Source organism: Malaclemys terrapin, chromosome 13, assembly GCF_027887155.1.
Source record: "Malaclemys terrapin pileata isolate rMalTer1 chromosome 13, rMalTer1.hap1, whole genome shotgun sequence".
Taxonomy (NCBI): domain Eukaryota; kingdom Metazoa; phylum Chordata; order Testudines; family Emydidae; genus Malaclemys; species Malaclemys terrapin.
In genome coordinates, this window is record NC_071517.1 from 14,942,811 (window position 1) to 14,959,754 (window position 16,944).

Below are 16,944 nucleotides of genomic sequence, written 5' to 3' on the forward strand. Positions count from 1 at the left end.
ACCATCTCAAAGGTTGAAGTTTAAGCCATAAAGACATTCTGCTTCCTGGATTAGTCTTCATCCAGGACCGTAAAGTCCCCCAATATTGGGCCAGAAGTAAAACATTTGAAGGCGGTTGTTTGTCCAGTCCCGGGATAGCGTGTATTGTGTATACACAAAGGCATTGAGAGGTGGTTCCCATGACACAAGGCCAGCTGAGTTTGGGATGAAAGAGGCGTGTCACTCCAGCCCAGAAAGGAAAAGTTAGAGCTGTCTATGCTTGCTTAATCATTTCCAGCACTGTTTGTGTTCAGAGAGGCTGAGCTCTGCAGGAAGGCGTTAGCCATCTGTCTCCTGGTTACAGATTGGTTAAGCAGGGATTGAAGTGTGTGGGGAAACCACTAATAACCTTTGGAGAAAGCAGGGTCCAGCCACCCTTTCTGCATCTCCCCCAAACTACCAAGTAAATACTCCTGTACATGCTTTCCATTGTTGTGTGCACACTAAACTCGAACTAGGCATGTATGGATTCAAAGGAGTCGATGATCACCACTGACTCCACTTGGGCCTAGTCTTCACTTACCGGCTGGTCCGGCGGCACGCCATCGATGTTCTGGGATCGATTTATCGCGTCTGGTTAAGACTCGATAAATCGATCCCGGATCGATCCCGGAAGTGCTCACAGTCGCGCCGGTACTCCAGCTCGCCGAGAGGAGTACGCGGCGTCGACGGGGGGAGACTTCCGGCCGCGTCTGGACCGCGGTAAGTTCGGACTAAGGTACTTCGAATTCAGCTACGTTATTAACGTAGCTGAATTTGCGTACCTTAGTCCGAAGTCCGGACTAAGTGGGGACCAGCCCTTGGTTTCTAACTAAATCTCATCTCATTTGCTAGCAACTACTCCTCAAGTGATTGTAGCTGTAGGTGATCTTTAATTCTGTTGATCCTCAACAAACGTTTCAGATATGGAGCTCCTGGGGTGGAGTTTATGGGTTTACATGAAGAAAACAATACCGTCATGCAGATACACTTTATTCCCGGCCAGGTGAGTGGAATTCATATACCTGAGTGTGTGTGTGTGCGCTCACCTCCAGGCCCTGAGTTCTAGAATCCCTTTGGGCTGTGTAATGTCTGTGTTCTAGAAATGCTGGGTTTGTGACAGGCCTCCCCAGTGGTGTTCATTGTGCTGTAAATAGCACCCATTGTCGTGAAGATGTTAGTCCTAAAAATAGAGAGAGCAGCACCTTTTAATTGAGCTCAGAAAGCACCTGGTGATAGTGGCAATAGGATTAGGATAGTTGCTGTTGCAAGAGGCTTCCTTTTGTATTGCATCCTGCATTTCTGTAGTGGGATCATACCCATTTTCCTCTGTGCTGTGCAGTGCTCGCCAGATGAAACAGCAGCTGCTGTTCAGCAGGTTTCATCATTCTTTGGCCTGACGTGCTTTGGCTAACCTAGCCACTTTTAAGCTTCCTTCCTTAGCTCTTATATGGGTGGCTTCACCACTAACTAAAAATGGGAAGATAAAATTCCCCAGATGCCTGTTGGCTTTCTAACTGCCCTCACTCTCCTCCTCCTCCTCCTCTTCTTCCCCCCCCTTCTCCCCCCCCCCCCCCCCCCCCCCCCGCAACCTGACTAACTAGCAGACCAGCCTCTTTACTGTCTGACTCACCTATTTGGGGAGAGCAGTGTTGTATTATGAGAGGGTGTGAATTCTCTAGATAGTAAACCACTCAAAACTTAATGGTATAAACTGAAACTCCCATGGGGAGTATTACATGGTTGTACCAGGTGTGGCTTCAACAGGCAAAATGCTTCATTTGAATGTACAACTGGCAGGGTTGGGCTCATAAAAGGACTCTGTGGCACCACCCTTGAGAAGGAAGTTGGACGCAGAGAATGCAAGATGAGTTGTGAAGTGGAATACACCAGCAACTCCCAAAGCAGGGGTGTGGAGGGGTGTGTGCCCACTTCAGCAAACCATGAAGGATGTAAATACTGTGTGCTAGCTACAACATAGCTCTCTGAAATAGGTATCAGAGTGTGGGACTTCCCAATTGATGAAAGTGCAGCTAATATTGCATCCTTCAAGGATCAAGCCCTCATCCCTCCCTGCTGGTATATTGGATACAGAAGCAGGCAATAAATGCTTTTAAGCCTGCAGGCCATTCTGTGTAGTCCCCAAGTCCTTTACTGCCTGAGGCTATGTCTATACTACCCGCCTGAATCGGCGGGTAGAAATCGACCTCTCGGGGATCGATTTATCGCGTCCCGTTGGGACGCGACAATCGATCCCCGAATCGGCGCTCTTACTCCACCAGCAGAGGTGGTAGTAAGCGCCGCCGACAGAAAGCCGCAGAAGTCGATTTTGCCGCCGTCCTCACAACAGGGTAAGTCGGCTGCGATACGTCGAATTCAGCTACGCTATTCACGTAGCTGAATTTGCGTATCTTAAATGGACTCCCCCCTGTAGTGTAGATGTACCCTGAGTCAGCAGAATTCTCCTGAATACAACTGTATAAGCCTGCCACTCTGTGTGACTGGGTCCTGAATCCTGCATTAACTGAGAGAATCACTGAACAGCAGTGGTTTATTGCTTGACTTAGTGTACTGCTTTTAAATAGGTTGCTTTCTTTATGATCATGTCTCTTGATTTTAGTGCCAGCTGGTGACACTGCTGGATGATAACAGCTTGCATCTCTGGAGCCTGAAGCAGCGTAGTGGGGCATCTGAGCTGCAGGAGGAACAACGCTTCACACTACGAGGGCCTCCTGGGTAATGTGCTCTAATATTGCTCTCTCTCTTCTTCCTGTGCCACCCACACAGGAGCTTATGAAATGCACTCTGACATGGCTTAGTTCAGTGCCCTGACTTAAAGCCCAATCCACTTTCTACTTAAGTCAATAGGGGTGTTTCCATTGATGCCAACAGGACTTGAATGAGGCCTCATCTGAATACAAAGGTGTACCAATTTAAAGGTTTACTTTTAAAATACATTTAGTTAAATCTGTGCAACACTGTGTACTCTCTTAAATCAATTTAAACCTGACATATCTGTTGAGCTTACCCCTGTAACTAGTCTTACATCAATAAGTGTGTCCATGGATTTAACTAAATCGTTTAAACCACAGTTTAAAATATCCCAATATTTCTAGTTAAATTTTTTCCAGTCTCTGGACAACTTATTTCTTTCTGCTTCTTTGGGTAGTTAGTCACTGTTAGGGGGAAACTCATCTAACACACACACAGCTCTCTATCAATGCATTTCTGGATTATTTTTAGGTTTATTTTAAAGCTGGTGTTCTGCTTCCAAAAAAACCCAAGATCCTGGCTCAAAGCTCCATTTGTCCAGCAAAATGCCTACTGAATCTCTTGCAAATGGCTTATGGGTAAAGCAGGGGTCAGCTTTCATTTGCGGCTCTATGGAGCTGTTTAAATTAATACCATAGCTGCTTCTCTCTAGAACTGATCTCCTTCACAGGCAGTTAATTGGTTTCTTTTTGCATCCACAGATCTCCTCCAAGTGCCACCCAGATAACTGTTGTCCTTCCACATTCATCGCGGGAAGTTCTGTACCTTGGCACTGAGAGTGGCAATGTCTTTGTGGTAGAGCTCCCATCCTTCAGACTGTTAGAGGATAGGACCATCACCTCTGAGGCAGTGCTGCAGCGGTGAGCAAATGGGCCTATTGACCAATGGGATTTGTTATGTATAAGCATGACAGTCAGAAGGGGAAAGTTTGAGTGTGTTGCACTTAACCAATTTTTTATTCTGGCTTGTACACTGGAGCCTGACTTACATTAACTGTAACAGGCTGCAAATGTTGGATGGTGTTGGAGGGACACATCCTTACTCTGGGCCCCAGTTTATCTGCATTATACAGATGGTATTTTCTGGTCAGGAATAACCCAAGACATTCATAGCAGAGGCGCTGTAGAACATTGCAGAACTATGTAGGGGAAGCATTTAGTAGGTCTGGAAATGCTGTGCCTGTCTCATGATTAAGGCTACGATTTTGTCATGGATATTTTTAGTAAAAGTCATGGACAGGTCACAGCTTCTGTGAATTTTTGTTTATTGCCCATGACCGGTCCATGACTTTTACTAAAAACATCCCTGACAAAATGGGGAGGCAGGAGGGTCCAGTACCCTGTCCCGCTACATGCAGCAGCTGGGAGCTGTGGCCTCCACTCCTGTCGAGGGGTTTGGAGCTGGGGGGAGGATCCTCCACTGCCCTGTGGGGCTGGGGAACTCTGGGGTCCCCCAGCCGCTGCTGCAGTGCTCCAATGTCATGGAGGTCTCTGGAAGTCATGGATTCTGTGACTTCTGCAACATAAGTGACATAACCGTAGCCTTACTCCTGATTTATGTATCCCGGTCTCGCAAACAAATATTAAATTCATTTGAAGGCTTAACAAGGCGTTTAATTTTTTTGTATGGGCAATAGGAAAGAGGTGGTAACTTACCCTGAGTTTCTGTAGACATGGGCAAACATTTTCAAAAGTACCCAAGGTTCCTACGGCACTTTGGATGCTTTTGAAAATTTTGCCCTGATTCCTTATGTACCTGTAATCTTTTGAGGTGGGAGTCTCACTAAAAAACACATTTTTGGAATGCGTTGCTTCCGGCGCTGGCCGTAAGCACAAACAGTTGGCTACAGGCTTGTGTCAGCTTCATCCCATTGCCTGTGGCTCTCCTCTCCACTCCTTCCCTGCCTCTGTCAGTGGGACTGGAGAGGGAGGTAGCTCACATCCTTTCTACACGCCACTTTGTGGGTTTCCTTCTGTAGATTTCATCATAGGCATCTGATTTCCTCTCCTGTTGGTGGGACTGAGCAAGGAGGTCCTCCACAGTAGCTTCCTTGCTTAATGCCCTGCAAATCGTAAGGATCTTGGCTGTGTTTGAAAAGATACCTTGCTTGTTCTCACCCTTCTAAGAGTTTCACCTTCCCTGTCATTCCCAACATGTTTCTCTCCCATACATACACTGTCAATGTGGCTGTCATATTCAGATGCACGTGGATTAATTTTTCTCCGTATTTTGCCCAGGGTGCCAGAAGACTATCGTAACAGGCGGTCGTTTGAATTGGTGGAAGCTTTACGGGAGCATCCCAGGAACCCTGGCCAGATTCTGATTGGATACAGCAGGGGCCTCATTGTCCTCTGGGACCTGCATAACAAAAGAGTGTCGCACCACTTCCTGGGCAGTCAGGTATTAATGATGGCTGAAATCATTGGGCATGGGGAAGGTGAGCCCCCCTCTCTCCGGGATTCTCTGAAGAAATACAGACCCAGGAGGTGCAGGGAGAGCCAACTTAGTTATTTCCCTCCTATGATTGTATATTCTGGTTCTGGAAGGGTTAATGATTCTCTGGATATCAATCATTCTGTCTCTCTTCCTCCCTAGCAACTGGAGAACCTCTTTTGGCAGAAGGATGGCCGTCAAATCATTAGCTGCCATTATGATGGAAGTTATGCCCAGTGGCCAGTATCCAATGATAACAGGCAGCCTGAGCCCCTGGAAAGCAAAGTGCCTTATGGTCAGTATATGTGTGATAGAAACAAACTGCTTCTGTGCTGAGGCTTAAACTGTTTTTGTTGAACTGCTCTTAAATTCAAACTCACTTCAAGCCCCTGTGGGATCTCAAAGTCAAGCTCTCCCCTGGCGTGTAGTCATGGCAGCGCAATGCAGAGCTGTTGACCCAATGGGCCTTAAACATCTGAACTCAAAGGGGTCTCTTAAATCCAGTTTGCTTTGCCTTTGAACTCTGCTGAAGCAAGGATGCCTAACTTGATGTCTGTACTGAGCATAGATGAGCTGGAGGTAAAAATCTGTGTACAGAAGCATAGCTCAGATTATCAGGAAAGGAGCCTAGGGATTCAGTTTTATTCCTTGTTCTGAGTCAGGTGTCCAGCTCTTCTTTAGCAAGAACCAAGTGACTCCTCTATATGAGCTAAGTGGATTTCTTTTCCTGTCTGTTGCTTGAGTGCTAAAGAGGAAGTGATGCCTCTTGTTGGCTGAAACTCCTCAAAAGAGGATGACTTCTTCCTTCTGCCATATGGAGGCCTCCATATTGGCCTGACCTGACCTGGCCTTTAGAGCTTACTATCACCCCTGCATTAACCAGAAGAGAGTGCTGGAAATTGAGGCACTTCTGGGGGACAGCTGGCTTGTAGTGCAGTGCTCCTAGCCCTTGCCAGCCAGGTACAGCACATGATACTTCTGTCAGTGATACAAGTCAGCTACCCTTTGGCCTTAGCCACCTTTGCTCTCCTAGAGAAAGTACTGCTTCTCTGAGTTCAGCACAGTGAGGTGCCACTGCTCCACATACTTTTCAGCTCGTGTGGCCCTACCAGGCATTTGGCACGTTCGTCAATATAAAGCAGAATAATTCAAAAGGGCCTTCAATTTCCACTCTGCTTCCCCTCGCAAGAAATATGAACTCCACCTAATGTAAGATTCATCTTACAATTGTGGTAACTTTGTAAATCTGTCATCCTAGGTCCTTTCCCTTGCAAGGCCATTTCCAAGATTTATTGGCAGACGACAAAGAATGGGTAGGTTCTTGGTTATTCATCTCCCTCCCACCTACTGTTCACAAGAGATGCTTAAAATAATAATAGGATTGTGTGGGGGGAGCACAAGTTTTCTTGTAATCCATTGCTGACTACACTTGTCTCACACATGTAGCCCCTTTTGAGTAACACTGTAGGGAGCCTTTGTCAAACGTTGGGGCCTTAGACTTTCTCAGTTAATAAGTTTCCGGTGAAATAGATGGACTCTAAAGAGAGCATAAACGTGTGTCTTTGTTTTTAAGGCTACCTTACATTATATTCCAAGGAGGGATGCCCCGGGCTAGTTATGGTGACCGGCACAGTATCTCAGTCGTCCATGGCAGCCAGCAGATTGCCTTTGACTTTACATCTCGGGTGATAGACTTCTTTGTCATCTGCAATGCAGATCGTGCTGCAGGTATGTGTTGAGAAGGTGCCCCTTCTCTTCTGAAGAGTAAGGGGTAGTCTGGAGTTGCTCTGTGGGTGGAGTTTCTGGGTATGACAAGTAGCAGCTTAGATGCAAAGCATTGTTTTGCTTGTGTTGAGTTGTTTTGTAGCATTGTAAATGTCTAAAGATGCCATTTATAAGTGAAGTGTTAAATACTGACAGCAGTGATGGGTCAGCTACAAACTTCATAAGCACCCACTAAACCACTTGTTATATTGTTGTTCGTGCCCTTTTCAGCTCATGAAAACAGAGCAAGGTTGGACATGAGGCATGATTAAGATACGAGATCCAGTTCTGAATATTGCAATTAAGAGACAGCTCATCAAAGGGGACTGTAATTAAAAAAAACAATCTCAGACTGGGAGTGAGTGGCTTTCTTAATTACTGTCTGGGTTTATGACATGAGGCTCCATGTAGCATATGAACAAAGGGTAAGGTTACAACTAAGGGTCAGTAAACAAAGCATTTTATTAATTCTCTGCTGGCCAACACAAATGTTTACATTTTTTATACCGCTTAGAAATGACTCAATCGTATTTGTTCCACCATCTCCCAATCAGCATGTCCCATAGCTTCTCCTATTCCTGCTAGCAATGTGGACTTTAGTTATTTTAAGTTACAGAAATATACAGTAAAAAAAGATGGTTGAGTGAATTAAGTGCCTTGAGGGGTTTTGTGGGCAACTCTCTCCTGACATGTGCTACTTAGCCTTGCTAGGTTTTTCAGTTTATGGTGGTTTGTAATACAGTGAAGACTTTCGGTTTTAATAGATGGATGTCTTGGAGAAGCAGACATCTAGTTTGGAAACTTAAACACTGTAGCTGTTTCCATGTTTTCCTGCAAATGGCTTGAAAGGATTAGTTAAGATGGACTTTAATTGCTTCTTTATGATGTATGATGAAAGCAGGAAAGATGTTTGTCACTATAACCTTGTTGACACTAGACTGCCTATTCTAGATAAGGCTACAGTGTCTTCCAGGATACACAAGACCTGAATCTCTTATTTTAAAAGACAACCTTTCAGTCCTCCTTTATACATCATATAGAAGCACATGAGCCAATTTTTTTAACCTTGCAGGTGTCTGCTCTGAGATGCTGACAAGAGAATATATTTAAAGTTGGAATAACCAGAGTTCTAGTGTCACACTTGACACTAAACACAATTCCTAGATGTGAATTAAGAGCCTTTAGCCTGAAATAACTACAAGCTACCAAACTTATACTGCCCAAGAATTGAGCCATCCAGTTTGCATGTGTTTCTAATGTGTGCACCCAGGAGCTGTTAGAGGAAGCTGTAGCTGCAGCACTTCAGACCAGGAAGTTATTTAAAATTAAATGTCATGTCTGTGGTCAGCAAGCTTCCTTGTGGCTGAGTGCCTAATACGAGTGGCTCTGCCCAGCTCACGTCATGCTCCCCTTAGGGTGTTCTTCATGATGGAAGTAGAGAGGGATGGTTGTATCCCAAAGCCACTTAAATTAATGAGTGTAAAGCTTGTGTATAGCAGCATGATTCTAGAAGGCAGTTCTTCCCCTTCCCCCCCATCTTCAGACTGAGAATACTTTTTAAAAAAATAAACCTGCAGATTGGCTGTTCCTGTTTGTTTTCAGTTGTTGGTGGGTGGATGAGACACACATGCATAACACTCTATTGCCTGTACTGTTAGACTGTGCATGTACAGAGTACTGCCCATATTGTTAATGCTGTACCAAGGTGCAACGCTCACTATATTTATATAGTGCTTATAGGTGCATGGTGCTCTGTGGATGTACAAGAGACTGGATTGCTGCCCTGCAGAGTTTGTCTAAATTAGGCACAGTGAAGGACAGCAGACTGAGGAGGAAAATAACAAAACGCTTAGCTCTTTTAGCTATATCGTATTTCTCCCCCTCTTCCCCCCCCCTCCCCGACTGAGTCACAGAAGTAATTAGCCTAAGGTTGTTCAGCAGGCCAGAGCCAGAAGTATAATCCAGATCACCTGACTCCCAACCCAGTGTGAGGTAGAGAAATAATTCACTTGAAGCAAATATTAATATACTGAGTGTCTTGTAGGGTTTGTTTAGTAGATTTTGTTACTGGTGAGTCTTATACTTCAGATGGTCAGACAAGTGAGCAAGAGGTGAATTTAAGGGTGGAAAACTAACCCAAATAGAGTTGTGAGCAGAGATATGGCCAAGGAGAGCTGTTTAGGGTATAAGTGGGCATGGTTACCATGTGTTGATGTGTTCATTTCATTAGATTTCACACTGAAATAAAGTGTACTTGTGTAGTTTTTATATGATGCTTTTTAAAGAGCTGAAAAACCTACATTAATAAATAATTTAGATTATGGGTAGAGCCCAACTTTGGTTTCTCGTCGGTTGTAACGTGGCCACCTTGTAACACATGCAAAAGCATGAATATTGGGGTGCAGTGAAGGGAGAGGAGCCCAGAGGGCCCATGACCATCTGACAGAGTGCTGTCTGGGCCCTACTTACATGAGTGGCATTGTGACCCTGTGCACCCAGCCAGCCCCCTGTGCTGATGAAGGGCTGTCCAGGCCAAAGTCGAGTAAGTGGTGTTGTGGTCCTGGTGCGCAGGATCGCATTGCTACTCACATTTGGGGCAGCTAGTAATCTGAGCCCCCCTCCTTAGCAAAATTCTGGTTGTGCCTCTGAGTGTTAATGTCATGTACAGTAATACAGAATGCTACCAGTCTCAGCTCTGTGGTTGCATTAACAGCTTTTTGTATGTAATTGATAATTGTAGTGCCGTTACCAGTATAGACATGCTCTTTTCAAGCAGTGCAGATGGCACAGCACACCAGAGGCAGGGAAGCTTCAGATGTCTGAGAGCTGAAATGTAAACATTTGTCAATTACAAGTAGCGCAGCATTTCCCAGAATCTGCTGCATTACTGCTTTTAAGCAGCTTAGCCTTGAGGGACTGAGGTATTAACATAGCACTGAAACAGTCCTTGCCGGGGTGAATACATACCCATCCATCCCAGGCGTTATTAGCTAACTGTAGGTCAAAGGCCTCTTTGGGTACATCTACATTGCAATAAAAAATCCACACCACTGAATCTCAGAGCCTGGGTCAGTTGATTTGGGCTCACAGGATGTGGGGCTAAAGATAGCAGTGTAGACGTTCAGGCTGGGGATGGAGCATAGACTCTGACACCTTGCAAGGGGGGAGGGTCTCAGAGCCAGAGCCCTAATGTCTACGCTGAAATTTTAGCCCCAGAGCCCGAGCCCCACGGGCCTGAGTCAGCTGACCCAGGTACAGCCACAGGTCTTTTATTGCAGTCTAGACATACCCAAATGACATTGTTGACCCAATCTGACTGCTGCTGTGGCCGACCCTCTGCAGGACTTTCTGTTAATGCTGCTAAGGTTTTGTCAAACTTGTTGAGAGCTGCTGTTTCGCGTTTCTGGCTAAATATGCAGGTTAGCCCAAAAAGGGTAGAGGAGTATTTATTTACTGCTGTTCACAATCATGTTTGTGGGGAGAAGCGTCATGGGAATATATTTTCATTCCTATTCTATAGGAAGCTTATTTCTACTTTTAGAGCAGATGTAGCCAATTTTTTGATTAAAGCACTAGGTGCACTATCAAAAGCCAATGAATAAGCCAGTTGAATAGTTTCAATGCATTTTCTTTGCACAGAGTTTGATGACCCCTCTGCTATGGTGGTGCTAGCCGAAGAAGAGCTGGTGGTAATAGACCTGAAGAGTGCAGGCTGGCCAGCAGTCCATCCTCCGTACCTGGCATCTCTCCACTGCTCAGCCATCACCTGTTCACACCACGTCTCCAATATCCCACTGAAACTGTGGGAGAGGGTGATCAGCGCTGGGAGCAAGCAGAACTCTCATTACTCAGCTATGGTATGGCAGTTGTAAGCATGCACCCATTCACATGCACATAACATTCTAATGTACTCAGTAGGTATCTTTTTTCTGCCCGGCTGGCTGCAGAGTGCCAAGTGGCGCACTGTTGTGGTTAGTGGTAGTACTGAGAAGTCCTGCTCCTAAAACACCATTGACTTAGTAAAGACAACTGTTTGGAATTCAAAATGCTGTACTTAGTTCTCCAGCTTTCATCAGTTTGTTTCCAGCAGTCAGTGCTAGCAAGCAAAGCTGCTTCTAAACCAGAAGCTCTCAGCCACAGCAGCTTCTTAAAGAGGAAACTTGACTATAACAACTCCTAACTAAGAAAGTACAACTGATGAGATCAGAACTAGTACATCTACTCTTAATCCAGACAAAGGCTAACAGAGTACACACAGAGATGCGCTTTCCTTGTAGCTCATGCTTTCCTGTTCTCCTCCCCCTCTATGGCATGCTCTGTTGCACTTTCATTTCACAGAAAGTCATGGTGTGGTCTTCAAGAGTGTTTTCTTTTTAGCCATGGCCGATTGACGGTGGCACCAACCTGGCTCCAGATCCTCCCCAGAGGGACCTGCTTCTTACAGGGTAGGTGCTTTAACTGATAAAAATCAAGGATTCCTGCCCAGTATTTACCCATTTTTGAACTGCATATGTTCCTGTCATAAGGGTGTCACATGAATAGACTTGACTCCTGAGTTCTTTTCTGCAGAGAGGTGGTCACCATTTCTTGAAGCTGCACTGCTGACATTTAAAGCCTGTGACCTATAACATGATGTCAGAGCAGTTAAGCCATAACTTGTGTGACAGGAAATCATCCTGTCTTTGATCATCCTGAAAAAACTATTGACCTTTCCCAAGACTGACTAATTCCAGTGTTGAAATTTAGACTAACAGTCAAGAGAAGTGATGCCAGTTCAGAGGGAACAATATATCTGCAGGGCTGTCTCTCACCCTCACCAGTATAAATCAAGAATAACTCCATTGGAGTTACAGCAGTCTTACATAATTGATGCAAATGAGCACACTCAGACCCGTACGGTCTAGACATTTCAGTTTCTGGTGTTACACTGGGTGCTAGAATGAAAATTTCCCTGTCCATATTTGTACAAGAAGTCTGCCCCTCTACTGCTTTTCATCTGGAATTTATAGCCCTTTTCAAACATCCCTGCCAGGTAGTTCTATAGGATTTTCAGTGTCAAGATTCTTGACACAACTAGCTCTTCCTAGAGGTGCTGCAAGAAAGATCAAAGTTGCATCAGCAGAGCAGTCATCCATGGCACAGAATGTTGTAGAAGCTACAGACTAGGAGTAGGGGGGTGGAGGTGAACTGAAGGTAATATTCCTTTCCTGTGTCTGGCTCTATCAGTGTTCTTAAAGCCTCTATTTTACAACATCAGCTTCATAAAACCCAATAGGAGTGCAAACTAAAATTCTCCCTAGGATTCAGGGTTGTGTAAAAGGACGACTTTCACACCTTAGCATGTATGTCTCAGGTTGTGCCTTCTGTCTTAAAATAGCTGGTCTCTTAGAATGGGGGATTCTGCTTTTCCTTTCTGTCTCTTTCCCTCCCACTCTCTCCCCGTGCTGTCACAGCTACTAGTGACTGTGCATGACTTGTTTCTGACTCCTCTCCATCAGGCATGAAGATGGCACCGTGCGGTTTTGGGATGCTTCAGGTGTTTGCTTGCGCCTCCTTTATAAGCTGAGCACTGTGAGGGTCTTCCTCACAGACGCAGATCCCAATGACAACATGAACCCGCTGGGTGAGGATGAATGGCCTCCGCTGCGGAAGGTGAGATGGCAATCACTCAGGTAAACTTTCTGCAGCTGGAGAGTTTGCGTTCCTGCTGTTGTTGCCTGTCCACTCTGCAGCTGCAGTGCTAAGGCCAGCTTGTGTTGATGTGACCTCTTTACATTCCATCCACCAGGTTGGTTCCTTTGACCCTTACAGTGATGACCCCAGGCTCGGGATCCAGAAGATTTACCTGTGTAAATACAGCGGCTACCTGACAGTAGCTGGTACGGCAGGGCAGGTACTGAAACCGCAAAACTGATTTTTTTTGTGGTCTGCTTTTCAGAGTACTTCTTGCCTAGCATAGGAAATGGAGTACAAAATTGATTCCCCTCTGGGGATGAGTTTTCTTCACTCTGTAAACAGCCATTCTGTGGAAGGGTCCCCCTACCTGTCAGTTCCTTCTAGTCTATACTGTATTCTGCCCCTTCTGTCTGATTTGACTGATCAGCCCTGAGGTAGTTGCCAGCTGCCTGGGGTTTTTATGCTTCAGCCTTTTAAAACTTTCCCCTGATTTTCTCTGCCTGTTGTCTGTACACCTCCGCTATTTGCATTTTGTGCAGGCATGCTGCCTGCTAGCTAGCCAATTGGATCCTGGTGTTGCCGGTGCCTAATCAGTAAGTGGCACCACCTTGCAACATTCATATAACAGAGAAGCTTGGAGACAATTTAAAGTGGCTGGGTCAGTTCACAGTCCTGCTGACAGGAGGAGGTATAGCTGTGCTGCTGATTGCTATCCAAGCACATGCCGCAAGGAACCTTTGGGGAGGCAACCGGCCTGAGGCTTTCTCGCTATCTAGTGAGGGGGCTGCAGCAGGGGGGCTGATAGTTCTTTGCCCTCCCTGTTCTTGATAGTTTGATGCTATAACCCTTTTCTGTGACTGGCATACATGATCCTTATGTATTTCAGCCCAAAAAGGCGAAACTACCTCTGCTGTCTCCCTTGTTTCTGTCCCTTGCAAGAGCCTGTGTTATTGCTGTGATAGACCCCATTTCAGGGTCTGTATAATGTCTGTCAGCCTGTGCCACAATCCTCCTTCCGTGAAGACATAACAGGTCTCCTCTCATGTAAACTGACGTGAGCATCTGTGCTTTGCTTTGTCCCCCAAGCCCTCTCCTCTCTTTAGGGAGCACTGAATGAGTTAGGATGGTCTGACTTGGAGTAACCAAATTTGGTAGCTAGAACTTCATGCTGCCAACATTATTAATCAAATGAAGAAATTAAAAAATGGGAGGCAAAAGTTCTCACGGAAACTTTGTCCAATGGGTATCCATTTGTCATAGGAGTCAGATGGGGAGGCATCTGGTCATGTTGGAAACAAGTATGCATGTTGAAGCCATAGAGAGATCAGGTGGAGTCTAAAAGCTCTGAGGATTGCACAAGGCCTCTGAGCTTATTCCTGTTTCCTCAGATACTGGTGATGGAACTGAATGATGAAGAGTCAGAGCATGTTGTTGACCATGCTGAAGCAGACTTACTACAGGACCAAGAAGGCTATAAGTGGAAAGGTCACGAGAGGCTAAAGGCCCGAGATGAGCCTGTCCGATTTGAACCTGGCTTCCAACCATTTGTCCTGGTTCAATGTCAACCACCTGCTGTGGTCACAGCACTGGCCCTTCACTCTGAATGGAAGCTCGTGGCCTTTGGTACCAGCCATGGCTTTGGGCTCTTTGATCACCAGCAGAAACGACTGGTCTTTGTCAAGTAAGTCTCTTCCTTTCTGGCATGATATGGGTACTTCCCTAGGTATGGGAGCTGGCTGGCTAGCACTTCCAGGTAGTCCTAGTAAGAGTTGGTATTTCTTGGTTTATGGAGAGCAATGGGTATAGAGAAAAGTCTTCTCCTGCTGGGGTGAGTGTCTCTCCTGTGCTTGTTAGTAAGAGTTCACATGCCTAGCTACCAGTTGCTCCCATAGTGACTGCCAGCTGTTCAGAAAAGCAACTGAGCACGCCTGCCAACTTTTTTTGTCTTAGATGTACATTGCATCCCAGTGACCAACTGGCCTTGGAAGGCCCTTTGTCTCGGGTGAAGTCCTTGAAGAAATCCCTCCGGCAGTCATTCAGGCGGATCCGGAGAAGCAGGGTGTCTAGCAGGAAGCGGCGAGCTGGTGGTGGGATCACAGCGGAGGTGAGTCAGTCTGTCTCTAAGGGCTTGTCTATGTGGTGGGTAATCTCACAGTAGCTGGTGCACGCTAGCTATTCTGCATTAACTCCATGTAGACACTCTTGCTGCACGTTGACATGCCTTTGTGTGTGTGCACTTAATACACTTTGGAGTCATATTAAGCTAAACTGCCTCAGGGCACCCTTTGTGCACAGTAAGTGTGTGCACTTGTGGGGAGTCAGTGCGCAGTAAGCTAGAGTGTGAATTTAAAGCGCACTAACTTCCCCGTGTAGACAAGCCCTAAGCCTGAGCCCTGTAAGTCCTGCTTGGACCACACGGTGGGTGGAGCAGGATAATGCGGATGTTCTTAATCTTCAATCTTAGGTCTGGTCTATACTACAGAGTTAAGTCAATGGTAAGACTGCTTATTCTGACGTAACTCTGTAAGCGACTACACTAAAATGCATCTCTCACCGATGTAACTCCCCCCACTATCCCAACTTAACTCCACCTCCGTGAGAGGCATAGTGCTTAAGTCAATGTAGTCAGGTCGACAGTGTCAGTGTAGATACTGCGTTGCTTACATCGACTGTTGCTGCCTTTCAGATACCATCTCACAATGTCCCACACTGGCAGTTAAATTGATGCACTCGCTCCTGGTGAGGACATGCACTGTGATCAGAAGGAGCATAGTGTGGATGTGTAAAACCAATTCAATTACTGCAGTGGCTGTACCTCAACGTAACTTAGGTCAATTTAATTTTGTAGTGTAGACTTGCCCTTACTGTACCAATTGCAGCTTGGCATAATGGCCTGCACTCAGGGCATGCCTACAGAATTAAGTTGACCTAACTTAGGTCAGCATATAGCTGCCACAGTAATTGTGCATTCTACACTTTGTTCCTTGTGTCGGCAGTGTGCATCCTCAACAGGAGTGCTTGTATCAATTGTACTGTCACTGCTGGGCATTGTGGGATAGCTGTTGAAAGCTGGTAACAGTCTATGTAATCAACGCAGTGTCTATACTGATACTGAGTCACCCTAACTACATCGGCATTGACTCTATGCCTCTCATGAAGGTGAAGATAAGTTGGCATAGCAGAGCAGTTACATCGGCGGGAGCTAAATTTTAGTGTAAACCCTTACATAGTTAGGTCGATGTAAGCTAACTCTGTAATGTACCAGGCCTCAGTCTTGTCACTCCTAACATTGGTAACTATTTACTCCTAGGGGAATTCTGTGCCAAAAAATTAAAAATTCTGCACACAATATTTTCAAATTCTGCATATTTTATTTGTCAAAATAACACAATATAATCAAACCAGTTTCGGTTAATTTTGCTCATTTATTTCAAAATACTGGTCAGAAAGTATGTCTGTAACAATACAGGTCTTTCTCTGGCAAAACCCGCTGTCTGGAGTTGAACCTGTGGGGTGAAATAAAAATTATTAATAAAATGCAGAAATTCGTCAAGGACCAAAGTTGGGTATTTTCCTTCACTTGCTTGCCACTGCCTTTCTCCTCCCCTACACTATAAAGATGTTCCAGGGAAGATTGAGGGAGGTTTTATATCCAAAGTTAAATTCCCCTCTAGAGAGGAAGACTCTCTCTATAAAGGTAACTACTTGATGTCTTTGAGAGACAAGGTAACTGAGGGAATAGCCTTTATTGGACCAGTTTCTGTTGGTGAGAGGGACAAGCTTTCAAGCTCCACAGAGCTCTTCTTCAGGTCTGGGAAAGATCATCAGTGTTACAGCTAACACAAGATGGAACAGATTGTTAAGCATAAGGAGTTAACGTTGCAAGAAACCATTCAAAATGAAGTGTACAATTTATACTTCTGCAGTCCTAGGACAAGAGAGTTAGTGGGTTACAGATTGCTCTAATGAGAGAGAAAGCCAGTGTTGCTACTGAGTCCATGATTTTTGGTGTCCAGCAGAGTTATGAATTTAAACTCCCAGGCTTGTCTTTTAAGGTGTTGTGCAGGTTTCCTTTGACAAATTGGACTGAGAAGTCAGAGGTGGAGTGTTCATTTTGTGAAAAGTATTCACCCCCAGGCGATATGTCGATTTCTGTCTTTTATCCTTTTTCTGACTTCATTTGAGAGCATAGTGATTATCTTGTTTCACCCTCATAGTTGTTAGGGCATTTGATTCACCAGATAAGGTGCACCATGTGTGATAGCCATGTGTAGGCGCCAT

The 16,944-nt window shown here is 45.4% G+C and overlaps 1 protein-coding gene across 1 annotated transcript in view; it reads left to right on the plus strand.

Moving 5' to 3' along the window:
- Positions 1 to 16,944, plus strand: part of LLGL2 (LLGL scribble cell polarity complex component 2) — a 52,619-nt gene that overhangs the window by 22,192 nt on the left and 13,483 nt on the right. The window contains exons 4-16 of the mRNA XM_054047488.1: positions 943 to 1,024; positions 2,639 to 2,754; positions 3,492 to 3,650; positions 5,028 to 5,190; positions 5,386 to 5,518; positions 6,482 to 6,536; positions 6,797 to 6,951; positions 10,627 to 10,844; positions 11,365 to 11,432; positions 12,486 to 12,639; positions 12,776 to 12,880; positions 14,052 to 14,344; positions 14,614 to 14,767. Of these exons, the coding sequence (XP_053903463.1) occupies positions 943 to 1,024; positions 2,639 to 2,754; positions 3,492 to 3,650; positions 5,028 to 5,190; positions 5,386 to 5,518; positions 6,482 to 6,536; positions 6,797 to 6,951; positions 10,627 to 10,844; positions 11,365 to 11,432; positions 12,486 to 12,639; positions 12,776 to 12,880; positions 14,052 to 14,344; positions 14,614 to 14,767 (1,855 nt within the window). The remainder of the gene's footprint in view (positions 1 to 942; positions 1,025 to 2,638; positions 2,755 to 3,491; positions 3,651 to 5,027; positions 5,191 to 5,385; positions 5,519 to 6,481; positions 6,537 to 6,796; positions 6,952 to 10,626; positions 10,845 to 11,364; positions 11,433 to 12,485; positions 12,640 to 12,775; positions 12,881 to 14,051; positions 14,345 to 14,613; positions 14,768 to 16,944) is intronic.